Source organism: Gymnoscopelus braueri (genome assembly GCF_963280865.1).
Source record: "Gymnoscopelus braueri genome assembly, chromosome: 7".
Taxonomy (NCBI): domain Eukaryota; kingdom Metazoa; phylum Chordata; class Actinopteri; order Myctophiformes; family Myctophidae; genus Gymnoscopelus; species Gymnoscopelus braueri.
Genome location: NC_137608.1, coordinates 16,180,316 through 16,198,863, shown reverse-complemented (window position 1 = coordinate 16,198,863; position 18,548 = coordinate 16,180,316). Strand labels below are relative to the sequence as shown.

At 41.7% G+C, this 18,548-nt stretch overlaps 1 protein-coding gene across 4 annotated transcripts in view; it reads left to right on the top strand.

Annotated features, from left to right (window-relative positions):
* The window catches only part of LOC308089559 (kinesin-like protein KIF2A), a 36,945-nt gene extending 19,185 nt beyond the window's left edge, over positions 1-17,760 (top strand). For 2 of the 4 annotated variants that reach the window (XM_080434350.1, XM_080434349.1), the window contains 12 exons: positions 1,110-1,514; positions 3,017-3,080; positions 3,397-3,488; positions 4,019-4,161; positions 4,420-4,624; positions 4,994-5,104; positions 6,185-6,252; positions 7,186-7,314; positions 10,223-10,370; positions 11,477-11,578; positions 12,134-12,269; positions 12,761-17,760. In XM_080434350.1, coding sequence (XP_080290476.1) covers positions 1,110-1,514; positions 3,017-3,080; positions 3,397-3,488; positions 4,019-4,161; positions 4,420-4,624; positions 4,994-5,104; positions 6,185-6,252; positions 7,186-7,314; positions 10,223-10,370; positions 11,477-11,578; positions 12,134-12,269; positions 12,761-12,846 — 1,689 coding nt within the window. In that variant the 3' untranslated portion in view covers positions 12,847-17,760. The remainder of the gene's footprint in view (positions 1-1,109; positions 1,515-3,016; positions 3,081-3,396; positions 3,489-4,018; positions 4,162-4,419; positions 4,625-4,993; positions 5,105-6,184; positions 6,253-7,185; positions 7,315-10,222; positions 10,371-11,476; positions 11,579-12,133; positions 12,270-12,760) is intronic. The other 2 variants (XM_080434352.1, XM_080434351.1) reach the window with 1 other exon arrangement.
* Positions 17,761-18,548: the final 788 nt, after the last annotated feature.

The window sequence follows — 18,548 nt, the reverse complement described above, 5'->3', positions numbered from 1 at the left end:
AAAAATAAGAGTGGCAGCAGACCAGCAGTAGATTTCTGGGAGATAAAAACTAAATGCTTCTTCCCCACATTTATTTTTGGTTTTAGGGCCAAAGCAGACCTTTCCCAGATGACCTGAGAGATCTGGATAGTTCATGATATCGCACAAGATCAGGAATGTATTTTGGCCCTAAACCATTCAAAGCTTTATAGATCAACAGTAGTATTTTGAAATCACTTCTTTGACACACAGAGAGCCAGTGTAAGGATTTAAGAACTGGAGTGATATGCTCCACTTTCTTGGTACTAGTAAGGTCTCTAGCAGCAGCGTTCCTAATCAACTGCAGTCGTCTGATTGAAGTTTTTCTAGATCCTGCTGCGACATAAGTCCTTTAACCCGTGCTATATGTTTGAGGTGATGGTAGGCTGACTTTGATTGCAACGTTAACCTTTCTACTCCAACACATATGGAAAAGCAGAAATGAGTACCAGCTGAGTCAGCTGACTGTTGGCACATCTTTTACCACAAGTATCAACACAAATTATTTGTCTTCCCCAGAAATGTTGAAAGTTGAACTGAAATCAATGTTAGCTTTAAGCATAGTCTGTAGCAGGCTAAGTGAACTGTCAAAATAAATGCATATTGATGAACTGGGATGAGACCTCGGTTATCTGAAAATAATGCACACCGTCTGACAGTGCGGTGTGCGGCAGTGGCTCAGGGGTAGAGTGGCCGGTAGAGCGGCCGGATGGAAGCCGTGAGGTTTCCAGTTCGATCCCGGGATCCCCCAGAGTTAGTGTCGAAGTGTCCTTGAGCAAGACGCTGAACCCCTAATTGCTCCCGATGAGCAGGTTGGTGCCTTGCATGGTTTCCTCTGCCATCGGTGTATGAATGTGTGTGTGAATGTAATGCACAATCTATGTAAAGCTCTTTGGATAAAAGCGCAATATAAATGCACATTTTACCATTTATCATTAAGAATTGAGTATTCTCTGTGGCAATGGTATAAAATTATCAACTGTGTTGTTTGTACAACGCCTTATTATGTATTTCAATGCTATTTATAAGCAGCAGGAGAGATATCTGATTCTGTCACTGACTCTCTTCCTTGCTATGTTTCTTTCTCTCAGGAGGTAGACACCACCGTTCCTAACTATGAGATCCTGTGCATGATCAGGGATTTCCGAGACAGTCTAGACTACAGACCTCTGACCTCAGCAGACCTGATTGAAGAACACAGAATATGCGTCTGTGTGAGGAAGCGTCCAATGAACAAGAAGGAACTGACCATGAAGGACCTGGACGTGATCACCGTTCCCAGTAAAGACGTGGTGATGGTCCATGAGCCCAAACAGAAAGTGGACCTGACCCGCTACCTGGAGAACCAGACCTTCCGCTTCGACTACGCCTTTGACGACTCCACAACCAATGAGATGGTGTACAGGTTCACTGCCAGGCCTCTGGTGGAGACCATCTTTGAGAGGGGAATGGCTACCTGCTTTGCCTATGGACAAACTGGAAGTGGAAAAACACATGTGAGTACAGGGTGCAGTCCCGCTACCCCACTACGACCACTTCATTACGTTGGGTCTGACAGAAGCCCTTACCAAACCCGTATGTATATTAAACAGGCATAGTTGTTTATCCTAATGGGTGGCACCACCTCTGGCAATGACTCAGATGGTAGAGCACTAGAGCGGGAGCAGGAGGTAGAGCGCCTGGGATCGTGTGGTACGATCCCTGGCTCCTCCTGTCTGTGTGTCGAAGTGTCCTTGAGCAAAATATTGGACCTCGAACTGTTCTGGATGAGCAGGTTGAAGTAGGAAAAAGCTTGATATTATTGCAACCATTTACCTGTAGCCAGGAGCAAGTTGAAATGGTATATATATATACGTATATATATATATACGTATATATATATATATATATATATATATATATATATATATATATATATATATATATATATATATACGTATATATATATATATATACGTATATATATATATACGTATACATATATACGTATATATATATTTTTTTAAAGGTTCAGAACCCAAGATATGATGATTTGAAGATTTGCTGCTCCATTCACTCTTTGTTTAACTACTTACTAAAAAAGGCTGTATCTCGGCTCCTAAGCACTTTTTTTTTACAATGAATTTTGAATGAGTGAGTTAATGTAGTTAAGGCTAGGATAAGGATATGGGAGGGGTGTTCACCATGCAATAGCAGTGTGATGTATGCACAACCGTACACCAAATCCATCCCATCAGAGTTTATGTTGAAATCAGGTTCTGGGCAGTAAAGGCAGGACATGTCAAACTAAATCTCGGAACCATATCAGAGCAGCATACATGTTTCCCATATCCGTTAGGACAGACTAGTTCATGTGTGGTAGCTGTCATTTAGGGCTGCACTGTGTCATAATATCACAATATTGAGTAATGCATAATCGATTCAGAAAGGCTTAAATCTAATTGATTTCCCTTGCTCTACTTAGAAATACTGCCAATACCATCAACTTGGATGCAGCAATATTCTCTCATCCATTCAGGAGTCGTCGCCATGCTGGCTTGTGTTGGACATTTTTGACAAAATACTATTTTTGCCATGGACATACAATATAGATAAACACATAAAGAGCTAGCCCTAAATGACCATTACAGGTCTGTAACTCTGAGTGTGTACAAATGGAACCAAATGGACCCTTACACACACACAACCCCAGCACGGTTTCATAGTAAGCTCCACTTGGGCGGAGGTGCGCCGTCGGCGCGCCTCCTTCCGCGTTCGCAATCAGTGTCATACATATTCTGAAGAAAACCTGGAGACTGACATTCAGTAATTGGGTGTTCTGATCAAAATAAGAACATTATAATGGTGTGTAAAAACAAAATCAAACATTTGGCACAGACAAGGCCAAGTCTTGCCACGGAAACATGTGTCCGTGTACGGACATATTGATGACCCCTGCATCCATTCCACACAGATGGTAGTATGTTATTGATCTATGGTATGTGTTTGTGTGTTTCAGACTATGGGTGGAGATTTTTCTGGAAAGAACCAGGATTGTGCCAAAGGAATCTACGCATTAACTGGTGAGTGATTCTCTCAACTGTTCTCTGGGTCAGCTGATATGTTGTGTGTTGAGTTTTTATTTCGTGTCATATATGAAGGAAGTCGGCATGTCAAACATTATCGCCACGGTTGCTGCATTTATCAAATGCAAATTTCTTGTCATCTTTGTGAAAAAGTAAGGTTACACACAATTGCCATTGCCTGAGGCTATCCGGGCTGGCGTGTCAGCCCGAGCTGTAGCCATAGGCAGGCCAAATGCAGCTGGGCCCGAGGTTAGTTACAGTGATAATCTCTGTGTGTCATCATGGATATTAATATTCATATTCTGTGATGCAGCTCGGGATGTATTTCTCATGTTGAAGAAACCCAACTATAAGAAGTTAGAACTACAAGTGTACGCAACCTTCTTCGAAATATACAGTGGGAAGGTAAGTTTACATAAACAACTCCACATTTACAGTACATATTATAACACTATGAATCCTTGAGGGTACCTTTGGCCCTCGCAGCCACGGACATGCCGAGTAATTCATTTTCAATGAGAGGCGAGCAGGCAGGTAGCGAGGTACGGGCAATCTGAAAGGCGAAGCGACAAGCGCACACGGTCATTCCACGCACATGCCTGCCCGCGACAAAAGAGTTGAACTGTGTTGAGCTTTTTCCTACACCACGTGTTATTATAACGCGTCTATTCACATGAGGAGCGCAGTACGACCTTGCAGATCCAAATGAGTACGCAGGTGTCTGAAAAGCCCTATAAATCAACAAGTTACTTAAATCCTCGTGTCCCTATTTTGGGCATGTCAATATAGAAATGTTTCATATTTTTCAAAAATAGCAGATCTACAAGCTCACAGCTTGTAGATTGGATATTTCCGCTATTTGTTGTACAATGAAGTATAATGGGGCTTAAGTGGTTAATTGTGTGTACATATACTGTATGTGTGTGCATGCATAGGTGTTTGACCTGCTGAATCGTAAATCTAAGCTGAGGGTGTTGGAGGACGGTAAACAGCAGGTTCAGGTGGTGGGACTGCAGGAGAAAGACGTCAGATGTACCGAGGATGTTCTCAAACTCATAGAAATCGGAAACGGCTGCAGGTAACTAATCTACTCTGCTTGAGAAGTTCACATTAAAATAATTTCTTGGATTAATTGTCATTCATGGTGCAGCTGTTCATCTATTCTTCACAATATTTTCTTTCCTCTAACCCGGGCAACCCCTTTTGCCTCATTCTCTCTATCCACCACCTATTTTCTCTTCCATCTAAATGTTATTGAATTGTTTCTGTCTCTACGTTTATTGTTTTATCTTGATTTCACTGCTGTTTTACTTGTCCCTCCTTCACCTGCTCTCAGAACATCGGGTCAGACGTCGGCCAACGCCCACTCTTCTAGGAGCCACGCTGTGTTCCAGATCATTCTACGGAGGAAGGGGAAGATGCACGGCAAGTTCTCGCTCATCGACCTGGCTGGGAATGAGAGAGGAGCAGACACGTCCAGCGCGGACCGCCAGACTCGCCTGGAGGGAGCAGAGATTAACAAGAGTCTCCTGGCACTAAAGGTCAGGGGGCATGTGGGGACAGACGGGGCCTGGCACCAATCCTCTGTTACTAATAGCCTTTTTCTACCAAAATATAACACGCTTCCCATGAGCATGGTGATGCTTGCAGGGTTGCCTGTAACGTCGAAGTGTGAATGGCTGAATGTAATGCACATTGTAAAGTGCTTTAGATAGAGGCACTACAACTATGCTGACAAAATTGCCATTTAACCTTTTGCGCAAAGCCTTATATCATTTGAGGTCACCGCTCAGTAGGTCAGCCTCTAGTCTCCTTCAAAACTAAATATTTTAATTTAATCTGAGTGTACCTTTAAAGTGGTGGTGTTTGAAAAGAAATGAAAAGGTGTCTTCTTTCTGTCCATCCATCAGGAGTGCATCAGGGCTCTGGGACGCAACAAGCCTCACACCCCCTTCAGGGCCAGTAAGCTCACTCAGGTCCTCAGAGACTCCTTCATTGGGGAGAACTCCCGTACGTGCATGGTAAGTTCACTCTCCATTGTTGGCACCATGCTAATGCGTGTCCTACATTATATTGACGAGCATGAGCACATTTATACATGGAAGTTACATTTATATCTTCCGAGAGTGGATTATATATTAGACCTAGCATCCATTCAGACAATAAACTACATTTTAGACCCAACATCCATTCAGACAGTAGACTACATATTAGACCTAACATCCATTCAGACAATAGACTATACATTAGACACATGCATTCAGTCAGTAGACTACATTGGACCAGGAGGAGTGCACAAACATTTGCAGCAACAATCCAGAAATATTCATTCATGTTAATCGCGAGCCAACTAACCATTGTAATATTCATTCATTGTAATTCATTGCTTGACTGCTGATAACAGCCATGTTTGATTCATTCACATGTAAATATAGGGATCAAGAAAGAAAAAAAGTATTGCATAATGCAGATCTAAAGTCAGCGATGTGTGAGTCAAGACTCAAAACCCATGGGTTTTTACAAGGCACACCAAAGCCAAATCTTAAAAGTATATAAACAAATGCATGTAACACATCCCAGTAAACATAATGTTGATAACAGGTGCATACATTTATATGTATTTGAATTATCAATTACAATTCTGTAACTTTAAGATATCGTCAGCAACCAGAGTTTCGTTTTTTTCAAGTGCAAAATCCTGTTTGTATACTAGTACTGCCTTAGACAGTCTTAATCTGCATTCTTAACACATTGACTGCCAATCACGTAGATCTACGCGAACCGCTTTAAAGCCGCCACGTGCCAATCGCGTAGATCTACGTGAAGTGAAAAAAAAAATAAAAAATTTCACCCAAAGACCAAGGAGATATGATTAGTTGAAGATCTAGACTCCTATCCACCTCCTTGTTAACTTAAAACTTAAAAATGCTGTATTTCGGCTCCTGAGTACTTTTTTTTTTCCAATGAAAAACTCTGGCACTGGCTAAAAAAATATGCAATAATTCTGGCAGTCAATGTGTTAATGCCGGTCTTAATAGAAAAATCTAATAAAATGTATTAATAGTTGATGTACTGCTAATACATTTTAATGCCTTGTACAGATTTCTACCATTTCTCCTGGTATGACATCATGTGAAAATACCCTCAACACACTACGCTACGCTAACAGGTAGGAATGGAGAATAATTAATCAACTTTAACTGACCTTAAGGGAATTATGTCATGCCAAAATATATAAGCAGGTAGCATTGTAGAATAAAGTCATTCAGATATTGTTAATATGTGAGTTGAGTTACTGAAATCAGATGTCACTGTAATTAATTTGGTCTTTTTGACTGCTTGTGTTGCATGTCATTAATACTTTGAGTTGTCTTTCATCATTTTGTAAATGTATATTAGATAAATATGAGATGATAAAAGTAGTTTTGAGCCAACCATGAGGTTCCTGAGAGGAATTAATGACATTCTTATGTTGTAAGCTGATCTGAATGTGAAACAGGGTTCCCACGGTCATGAAGTTCCTGGAAATATTTTTAAATTATAAAATTTATGTTTGGATAGACATTGATTTTGGCTATTGATTTTGTTCATAAAAAAACATGTCTAACATTATGTGAAATACGTGTGGCCTAATGAATAGGCTACAGGACGTCACGTGACAAAAAATAATAAATCTACAAGCTAACAACGTACCACGGTGCAACGTGTTGTTAAATCTGTTAATTCTGTCCCTTCTGTCTTGGGGCATTGATAGCACACAGGCGTAAGAGCCTTATTATTGCACCGTATGATTGCTATAGGCCTGGAAATGTGGTAAAATACTTTGGAAAAGTTATGAAAAGGTTTGTGGGAACCCAGCAGATATATGACGTTGACCAGAAGGTAAACGTTACTGTACATCATTCAGTGTTTTCAACTAGGTTGAAAACGCATCCATCTGATTTCAGTACGTCACATAAATGTGAGGGACCAGGGATAGCTTGTGTGAATCTCCATAGTTCAAGTCTGACACTCTTTATTCCCTCTCTTGTTCTCCTGCTATCTTTTCCTCCTCTCCTCCTCCTCCTCCTCCATGCTCTGTGTGGCGTGCACGGCTGTGCAGAGTGAAGGAGTTTGGGATAAGTCCATCTGACATCCCCTTCTCTCAGGGCGGTCAGGGGTCTCGCCCTGAACACTCACCCACCAACACGTTTGATTACGATGATGACTTTGCTGAAACTTCTCCCAGCAGGTCAACATTCCTGAAAGCATGCACGCACACGCACACGCTCGCTCGCACGCACACACACACACACACACACACACTGAAACAAGCACACATACAACACACACCTACAAATGCATGCACACACGAAAGACACTTCTACATGCACGTATACGTCATGTATAGACATGCATAGTGCACACATGCAGTACATACATGTACACGCATCCCTACATGTACAGTACATTTACTGTACATGTACACACGCCCTTACAGTGCGCAAGTATACACATAAACACACTACCCACACATAAGCACAGTACACCACACACATTACATACACATAGACACACTACACTTATTAAACAAACGCACTACACACTCAGTACATGTACAGTACACACACACACACACACACACACACACTCTTCATCAGGGCTGGGCAACGTTTTTTAACAATAAGATCTACCTTCGCCACAAAGGGAAACCCACCACCGCTTTAACGTCTTAAGACAATAGTTTCATATGAATAATAAAGGCAAGAAAAAAACAAAGTGCTATTACGGTCCTTACACAACAGGAGCATTTATGTTGGGCCGTTTATTTGCATAAATGTAAACTGCTGTTTGTGTAATGAGTACTTCCACACAGAGCGCAAATATTAGGCGGGGGGAAAAGTGATGTAATTTCTTTTCGGAACGAGGTACATTTTTTAAAAATAAATTCTTCCTATTCTGCGTGGACATTGTGCTCTTTCTGAACTCATTCTCAATACTTTTGCGGCTGTAGCTGGGTGGTTGGAGAGGTTGTCTGGTAATCTGAAGGTCACCGGTTCACCCAACCTGCCCATATCTACTCGTTGGAAGTGTCCCTTAACCTCTAATAGCCCCCCAAGAGTACTCGTAATGACCATTGGAGCAGCCATCAGAAGCTGAAACAAAATGTCCTTATCGTATGATTAACAAAGGTCTCGCCCCCTTATCCCGTCTTGTCTCGTTAGCTGTTGTAGACAAATTGTAGTAGCCTAGTGACAAAGTAGCTATTACAAAGGTAACACACCCGGGTCCCGGGACCATTCCTGTGTTAATTTGCGCCATGCTGCCACGTTCAACCAAGAATGATGAGCGTGAATGGATGTTTTTGTTTGGGTTATCAAATTGCTCCACGATCGACCACAAAGCCCCTCAGGATCAACCGGTCAATAGACATGGTTGCCCATCCCTGCTCTATACATACGGTACACATAAACACACTCTCAGAGCATGTACTGCCTCTCAGCATTCCCTCCATTGTTTGTAAGTACTTGCTCAGCAGCAGCTGCTTGTCACTGACGACATAGTCACCGTTTCCTGACTTGACTTCCTTCCCGCCATCTGCAAGTCACCTCTCATCCTCGTCTCTTCTGCTTCCTTATTCATCCACTGCTAAGCCATGGATCATTTATTCCTTTGTTTTTCAGTTGTCTCATGAAAAAGAACTACTCACATGTGTGCCCTCAGCAGATGTCTTCTAATTAATCTGGGTGACGCTAGCCATAAACAGGCCGGAATAAAATGGATTACAGCTGTAGATTTTTTTTTTAATACTTTTTTGTTAAAAGTAAATTCTGCCCCTAGACTCTTACTGTACACACAGCCTTCATGATCACTTTCCACAACATACAAAGTCAAAACATTCTTCAGTTGCTACCTTACTACAGTTTCCAGAATGACTTGATGGTATTAAATATTTCAGGCCAGATTTTTTAATCAATTTCTTTTGTGGACAAGTGATCAAATAATTTAAACATGTATTAACAGCAGGGACACATTAGGAGGACAGTAAACATTAATCCATATTGTTGTGCAATCATTGTACTTGTACTGTTTGACTTGTGCATTGTGTGAGGTGTTAGCTTATGTTGAGTGAGATGAGCACATTGAAGGTGAGAGATGAGCCTTTGTTTGATTCAAGTACCTGCAGATAATCCCTCACAACCAGCTTTAATTAATTAGCAGTGCATCTGTACGTCAGGGACGGAGCAGCTCTGTCACACCTCATTAAACACAGGTTGGGCTGAGCGATATAGCAAATCCTTAAGTATGCTGGATTTTAATGTTGTGGATGGAATTGTGTGAAAAAAAAACTATATTGATATGTTAAAAAATATATATATATACACAAAATATTGTTGTTTTATTTGTATTTGACATTGTACAGTGAGAATAATTTACTGGTAGGATGGAAAACCAGCAGTATTCTGCTAAGATATAAAACCAGCGGTCCAGAGGACCTGGCAGGATAGGGGAAAAAAACAGCTGAACCAGGGGTCCTGGCAGGAAAGAAAACCAGTAGAACTAGGGTTCCTGGTAGAAGAGAACCAGCAGTACTGTAAGTCCTGTCAGGATAGAAAAAACAGCAGTACTAGGCTTCCTGGCAGAGAGAGAACTTGCAGGACTAGGTGTCCTGGTAGAAAACCAGGAGCAGAATTGGGGGTTTTGGTATGATAGAAAAGGAGCACTAGGTGTCATGGTAGAATAGAAAACCAGCAGGACTAAAGACCCTGGTAGGATAGAAACCCATCAGAACTAGGCACCCTGGTAGAATAGGAAACCAGCAGGATAAAAGACCCTGATAGGATAGAAAACCATCAGAACTAGGCACCCTGGTAGAATAGGAAACCAGCAGAATTAGAGGTACTGGTAGGATAGAAAACGAGCAGTACTTAGTCAACCCAGAGGACCAGGTTTTAAGAGTCATGGGCCAGAGAAGTCATGCTATGTTCTGTTGTCTTTGGGTTTGCATGGTACCATTGCTGTCATGATGCTCCCCATCACTTGTGTAACATGACTGCTGGCTCCTTGCCCCATAACCCTGCATCATCAACCAGCCGTACAGCCACCAAGTTGAGCACTGACCTGCGGTGTGTTGACGAACTGTCGTTTTATGTCCTCAGGGTAAAGGAGCTGACAGTTGACCCCAACCAGGTAATCGAAGGGGGTCGACCAAACATCAATGCAGTCAACCAGCTAGAGCTTCTGGACGAGGACTGGCTGAGCAGCTCGCCACAGAGAGACGACCTCAAACTGCTCTGTGAGCAGAATGTATGTCTTCTCCTCTCTTTAAAGGAACAGTCACTGGTGTTGATGGAATATCCATCAATAACAACCACTGACTATTTGTGTGTATTTGTAGATTGGTTGGAACGTGACAATGGAGAGTGGCTTCTTAGGTTGTAAATATTTTCTCAAAAGACCGTTACTTTTGTGTCATTTACACTGTCTCTCTGACTGGACTGGAATCTTCTGTGCCTGGTTGTACAGCGAGAGGCAGCAATACTGCAATGAGCATCTAGCCTGCCAGCCCTGGCAAAAAGAAAAAGCAGTGTTTCATTCATTCAGTCAGTCATGTTACATCAGTGAGCAAGCTTGCCAGCTAGACAATGTTATGGACATAATAAGGATGTTTTTCCGCAAGGATTCAGCCTCAATCACCATTATGAGTCATGTCTTCTGGATCATACTAAGAATAGTGATCTGATCTGAAATGTGACTTCATCCAACTGCTGACTGAATTAGTTTATATGCATTACATCCAAATGCTGACTGAATTAGTTTATATGTATTATATCTCTGCTGTCGGGCAGAAACCAGATATGTCCAAAATATTTACCTTTCAGGAAATGGAAAAAAAATGTTTTTAGAACAACATAACACAATACTGCCTCATCAAAGTTGGCTTTATACTTGAATGTGTCCTTATGTTATATTATCATCACTTTACCCAAATACAGCTCAAGTGGAGTTAGGACGTTTTTGACCATTAATTTGGAGATTTCTTTCCGTCTGACTTCGTCGTTTCTCCAAAAGTTCCTTTACTGGTGTCCTTTGATTATCGCACAATCAGTCTGTCTAATGAACATTAGCTTCATATTATACACCCTCCTCAGCTCCTATTGGTTTAAGGGCCCATTCAGTCTTCAGGCAGGTTGCATGATAAATCTTGAGAAAATACCTTGACTTTGATATTACATCATGTTTCTAACAACTTTTTTTTATATTTGGCTTGAACGGGAACAAAGGGGAAAAGGGTGGTGTTTATACAGTACCCGTATTAAGTGCAAGAGGGTTTCCATTCATATTTAATGTTTATCCGTTGTCCAATATATGATGTCTGCATGTGGTTGAGGACTTCCTGTCTGTTCATTCAGGAGGAGGAAGTGTCTCCTCAGCTGTTTACCTTCCACGAGGCGGTGTCTCAGATGGTGGAGATGGAGGAACAGGTTCTAGAAGACCACCGAGCTGTCTTCCAGGTCTCATAACACACACACACACACACACACACACCTCTCTCTATCCTCCCTTAACCCATTCAATCTGTGAACGCAGTAGGCTACTGTGTCATTTTAGATTTTTTGCTATAACCATTATTCAAAAATAGCAGATATACAAGCTCATAGCGCGGCACCGAGTGCCGCGCTACGAGCTTGTAGATCTGCTATTTTTTTGTGCAAATCTTTGAATATATATGTTTTTTTTTAAAGCGACTTTTTTAACTCAAATCTTTTGCTTCTGGGAATTCTACAAATGTCTTCTAAATCCACAAGACAATGGGTTTTAAAACTTTTAACACATAAATACGTGCAAACCCTGTACTGACAACAAGCCACTGGAGCTTTTCCAGAGAATTTGAGACTCGAATAAAACTAATTCAGCAAAAAGTATTTTGATTCTTTTTGTTGAATTGCCTATTTGGTTGATTTATTTTTCCTATGCAACCTATTGTTTCCTAATGTGCAACCACCACATGTCCTCTTAATCATTTTTTATCAAGTATTTTCATGTTTGTTTGATGTTTGTGCTGTCAGGAGTCAATCCGCTGGCTGGAGGATGAGAAGGTGTTGTTGGAGATGACAGAGGAGGTGGATTATGATGTTGACACGTATGCCACCCAGCTGGAACACATCCTGGACCAGAAGATAGATATCCTCACTGAACTTAGGGGTAGGATAAAAATACCTTCTAAATCATGACATAAGTTTTCTGAAAAACGTCTTATTTTTATTCAAAAAAAGAATAAAATGTCAGTGTTCCCGGCTTGAAAGGTATAACAACATATACAAATTTGTCGTACGTGAGCGTGGACATTGACATTGGGCCACTCGCTCAAAGGGACATTATTTGCCTCCATATTAGAAACATGCAATGCTGTTACATAAAGAGTCAAGGCATTACAAACACTGTCTCCAAACACAATTTCTAGCTGCTTTATGGCCTCTTTTACAATTTTTCTTTCTTCTTTTTTTTAAATAAAAAATAACCGATATACAATCTATTGTAGATCAGCACAATGTGACATGTTGTGAGCTTGAAGCATGTTTTTGCTATTCATCGTATGACGAAGTACAGTATGTATGGCTTAAGTTGATAAACCTAATCAAATCATGGCACTGGGATAAGACTGTTTTTGTGTGCATCTCTCTCTCTCTCGACAGATAAAGTGAAGTCATTCCGTTCTGCACTCACGGAAGAGGAACATGCCAGTAAGCAGATCAACCCCAAGAGGCCCCGGGCCCTGTAACAAGCTGCAGGGCCCTGTAACACGCTGTGGGGCCAGAAGGTTCCTAATGGCACCTAACAGAAAACAGAACCACTTAGCCTGTCTCTACCAGCTGTGAAATCAAACACTCTAAAAGGACTTCAGGCTCAATGAGTTGCATTTATTAAACCCCTACACACTGTTAAAGGAGACATCCGGACATTTTAAGTGTTATCTTTGATGTGTCGCTAATCACTCACCACTTGTTTCTCTCCCAGAACCTGGCAACTCTGTGTTGCCAGGGAGAGAAACAAGCAACCAGCGTTAGCTCGTTCTGCATTAGCGTTAGCTCGTCGGGGACTTTCAGTGCCTGTTAGGGTATCATGAGACTCCACAATGAGTACTAGGAGAAAAAAAATATCACACCCAGTGTGAAGTGGGCGGTGTCTTGCTGAATACTGAATGGAGTCAACCAATCATGTACAAAAAATATTGACATTATTGAAATGTTTAATACCCTTTCCACCCACAATGTGTGATTCACTTAAAAAAAAACATAAATGTGTTTTTTTTAAAGTGCATAGTCCTATTTATAGGGCTATGCACATGTGTCATGTTTCACTAGCCAATCACAGTCCTGAATAGACTGTGATTGGCCAATCACGGTGCAGGGTTAGGGGGGTACACTGGTGGCCAATCACAGCGCAGGATTGGGGGGTGCAAATATCCAAACCTCACATATAGGGGCGGTTTCACCGCCCCAAAACAGACTTTGCATCGGTTATAATAGACGAATTTCACTCTTACACGGGCTCCCATTATGCCACGGAGGGGGTCGCGAGACTGCATGACACGGGACTCTCTGGAATAACTCAACGTCCATTTCAATGATGGTGAGTGATTAGCGACACATCAAAGATAACACTTAAAATGTCCGGATCTCTCCTTTAACCACTTGGACCCTGGCGTACCTATTTTAGGCATTAATTTAATTTTTTTTATTTAAAAAAAAGCAGATCTACAATATCACAACGTAATGAATTTTGAGCGTGTCGATAGTCTATTTTATAAATAATTTCAATTTCTTTTTTTATAAATAGGGTTTAAATGGTTAACAGATAATGTAGGGAGAAAAACAGCTGTTCATGCTCTTGCTGGTGTTAGAAAAAAAATCATGGGGAGGGAAGACATCTGTAAGTTCCCACCTTTTTTTTAGAGTTGATTTGAATTTTTAATGAACGTTTAGGATCCCTTTTTTTCCCCACCTTGGTTTTTATTTATTTTCTTTTGTACTTGTTTGTCTTTTTTATTGGGATGGACTGCCTGTTGACTGTTTCAGAGGAGGTCCTGACTGAAGAGACTTTCTAAGGTTTACGGTTCAACTCCCACCATTTAAACGTCCTTCGCTAGCTCTGGCCGACACGTCTGCATGTGAACTCTGCAAATACCCCAAACCTTCTATGACTTGACCTTTATTTCAACTCAATCAACACAGTTGTCCGGCATTGCTGGCATTGCTTCTGAAAGTGTCAGAAACTGTGAGACAACGTATGGATGGACACTGTTCTTTGCAGTAAAGGTTAAGTATTGGAACCTTACGCCATCCTTTCCATCCATTGTTTTGTGTTTGGCGCTGTCGGATCGGCGCTGTCTTTAGGTCCAGTGTCTTGTTTCTGTGTTCCGTTTCAAACAGTTTGGAAGAAACATCATGTCTCAGATGTGTCCACCTTCCTGTGTATAGATCACTTGTTTACCTGTAGTTAACTTCAGTCTGGTGCCATGTCATGTGTGGCAACCGCCTGTTTAAAACTGTAAACAATAGAAAAGAATGTTCTCCCCCCATCTAACATTTTCTTATAAAAATAAAATAAAATTAGAACGAAAATAAACAAGCAGGTGTTAACAACTTTATAGTGAGTGCTGACATGTGCGAGGCATTCCTTTACACCATTCGGGCTGAAAGGCAGCATTATTTTCCCCATTCACTGCACCTTTATTAATCCTCACTCCAACATGCTCTTAGCCCCCCCCCCCCCCCCCTCCCCCCTCTCTCCGGAAAGGACATCAAGGTCTGTTCATACAGGAGGCATCGATTTTTATTTGGGGGGGGGGTGCGATAACATACAAAGTCAATGCAAGGATGCAAATCAATACAAGTTTGCATTGGGCGGCGACCCAACTTAAGCAAAGTGTGCTTCGCCATTATCGTCTCGACAGCCAATCGGCGTGCCTTTCTAGATAGAATTAATAGTTCATTAATTTTGACACAACAATCATGAAACTGTCTGCAACTCACTGGAGACATTTAGACATGCACTCCACAGCTGGGATGGTTTAGCTGTAGTTTATATCCTGTCACCGACCCTAGCCAACAGCTATTTTAGTCAACCATGTAGTTGCTCAATCTAGATTAATTTCACAACTACAACTGATAGTACAAATGTCAAAAACAATTTTATTTATCTCAAAAATACAAAATAAAATAGATAATTGGGTGCCCTGATCACTGCTTAGGGCACCCACTTCAGGTCAAAGGACATTTCTGCAGTCTGGGCTTCAACAACTGAGCTGTCTGTAGTGTCATTTGTGGATTCCTTGGCCTGGACCACTGTGGGTGTAGATGGCACTGGAGAAGATGGCAGAACAGGGCAGGGATACACAGTGAAGCTCAGGTCTGGTTCGGGAGCCTGGCTGGAGGGAGAAGTGGGTATGCACTGGTGAGGGTGGGTATGAGCCAGGGTGAGGGTTAGGAGTGTGTCTACGGTGATCAGGGGAGGAGTGGTTGAGAGAACAGAGGTGGGACATGGCAATGGATTGGCGCGTCACTCTACCGCAGGGAAAAGAAGCCTGAGGGATGGCAGCACTCGGGCGGCTCAACGATCCTGTCCGTTAAGCTGGGCTTTCCGCCTTTTAAGAAACCGCCATTGAAGACCATGGTGTCTGTGGCTTCAGACACTTGGATGCTGGGGTTGTCCTCCGTGCCACCAGCAGCCTGGGCAGCTTTCTCTCGATAGTTTCAAACTTTTAATATTTGGTACTGTTTCCATAGTAGGTGTACAGTGATTGACAGCACTTGCGTCATTTGCGAAAAGGCGACAATGCAAACCAAAACACACAAAGCAACTAAGAAATATCTTCACTCCTGTGTGAACACACTTTCACTGCACTTCCCAAGTTCCCATTATCCCCCTCCTGCCAGCAAACACGCCCAAAGATATATACACGTAGATACCACATTGGTTGCTGCTGCTCATTTGAGCGATATGTCAACAGGGCTGGCATATTGGTTAGAGCAAGCCCTGCCTCCTAATACATGTATGCCTCATGTATGTCAATGGAAGCAGGAGTTCTCTCCACACTTAAAACCTCACTGAATTCTTACTCGATTTTCAAGTGGTTTGGTTTGTCACAAATGTTAGACATGTAGTTATTATTAGCCCTGAAACATGACTGTCATACAAGCGTCATGTGAACCATGGCTAAGTTATTCTATGATATGGGATACTTTGTTAAATAAAAACATTTCCATACCAACATTTTACATCTAGATAATCCATCTATAAATTTGCGTTCGTGTGTATTTCAAGAACCGTCTGACCGATGATATGGCGTTCTGCCTAGAGTGACCAGATGTCCCGGTATGTCCGGGATTGTCCCGCTTTCAAGCTGTGTCCAGAGTCCCGACAAATATCTATCTCTAAAACACTAATATGTCCTCGTTTTCAACCTTCACTACGAAATAGTCCCGTTTTTTGCCACAACTTAAATTGTTTTCAGTGGTTGCAAAGACTGTTTTCATGTTCTTTTCATGTAAACATGCTCACCTAACCAATCAGAAAACATTAGCAAATGCATTGCTTGTCTGAATTCAATGCTGAGGCTGATTTTTGTCATCAGTCGTTGCCTGTATGCAACACCTATGGTGAACGTGCACATTGACTTAAGGGTCCCGGTTTGAGGGACTGAATATTTGGTCACCCTAGTTCTACCCCAGTGGCCAATGTGGCGTCTACGTACTTACGGTATGGTATGTCTATGGGCTGTGCCGTAATCCCATTCCCACCCTCTCACCCCATCAACACATTCTTCCAGTCATCCTCCCAGGTGGGCAAGTGTGTTTTGCCAGCTTCCCCCTCCCTTGCACATCCTAAGGTCGAACACACCAAATCCTACAAATGGTCCTCGCATGGCTGCCAGGAATCATGTACTAACCACACTATCCGGTGTCTCCATCCAGTGGGCAGCCATGGTGCTGCACGTGCCCACAACTGTAGGATATGCCCAGACAATGAAAATAAATGTTGTGACATGTTCAGAGAAAAGGTGCATAAATATCACTCAAGTTGTTGCTCAGCACTATTGCTGCCTGAGGAAGTTAAAGGGAAGCTTTGGCACTTTTTCAACCTAAATCCCATTGTTCTGTGGTGATGAGAACTATAGTGTGGCAAAAAAATACTGTCTAATGTGTGTGTATATATATATATCTCCATGAAACGTTGACGTCAAACACGTCAGCATTTCACACATTATTGATCTCCTCACATCACAACAATGGGAGTTAGGTTGAAAATCTGCTAAGTTTCCCTTTAACACTCGAAATGTGTTAAGTTGTCTTCTCTGTATGTATATAGCCGGTCTTGTATCTGAAAGCCTGGTCTCACGTAGTCGACAACAGCTCTCTGTATACTGATATGTCTGGGGAAATCTAAATTGTAACGAACTGCTTTGAAACCAATCCTGATACCATTCTTTGGTTCTGTGAAGCTGTTATTTTTGTACATTTCCTAATGGTTTCCACCCAGCTTTAGCATAGTCATTGAATTTAGAAGTCACCAGATGTATCAGTAGGCAGAGATCTGATCGTCTGGCTCTGTGAGACTACTGAAAGTCTAATCAAAACGCTGTAAAGGGGATGTATTTAAGCCTGTTAATAAATTAGTGTTTTTTGGCATTGTACAGTGGCTTCCTTTTTCACAATTTTCGCCCAGCTGTTAAGCATGTATTGAGTTTGTAAAAAAAGAACACTTCGGGCTAGCAGAACACCTTCCAATTGCCCACTCGGGCCATGAAATAAAACAGCCCCATGCACTAGAGAGAAGAATGAAAAGTTCTACTATTGTTCATTGCTGGAGTTGCAGCTGACTTTAAAGTTTCTAGGTGAAAGTGTTTTTTGAGGTTCCAAAATCTTCCATTGGCCCCCATTATACATTTCTTAACTTTTAAAGGAGTGTATCTCTAAGACCATGAAACATTTCAAAGATTAATTTTCAGGCAAACATGTCCACAGTAAGATGAACATTTAAAGTTTGAATGGGGTTTGTAGGTGTAAGTATGTACAGACTAATAGCCTGCCAAAGAACCAGTTATTATTTTCATTGTGGATTTTATTTATTTCATTGTGGTATTTATTTATACATTTTTGACCTATGGACTTCCATAAAGGAGTTTAAATACCTAGGGTCAACTATCCAAAGCAATTGGGAGTGTGGAAGAGAGTGCAGGCAGGGTGGAACGGATAGAGGAAAGTGTCAGGAGTGATTTGTGACGGAAGGGTAACACTAGCAAGAGTGAGAGGCAAGATGTATGAGAGAGTAGTGAGACAAGCCATGCTGTACGGCTTGGAAAAAGGCACTGACAAACACAGGAGGCAGAGCTGGAGGTGGTAGAATTGAGGAGGCTACAATTCTCATTAGGAGTGACAAGGATCGGAAATTATTTCATCAGTGCAGGTTAGAAGGTTTGGG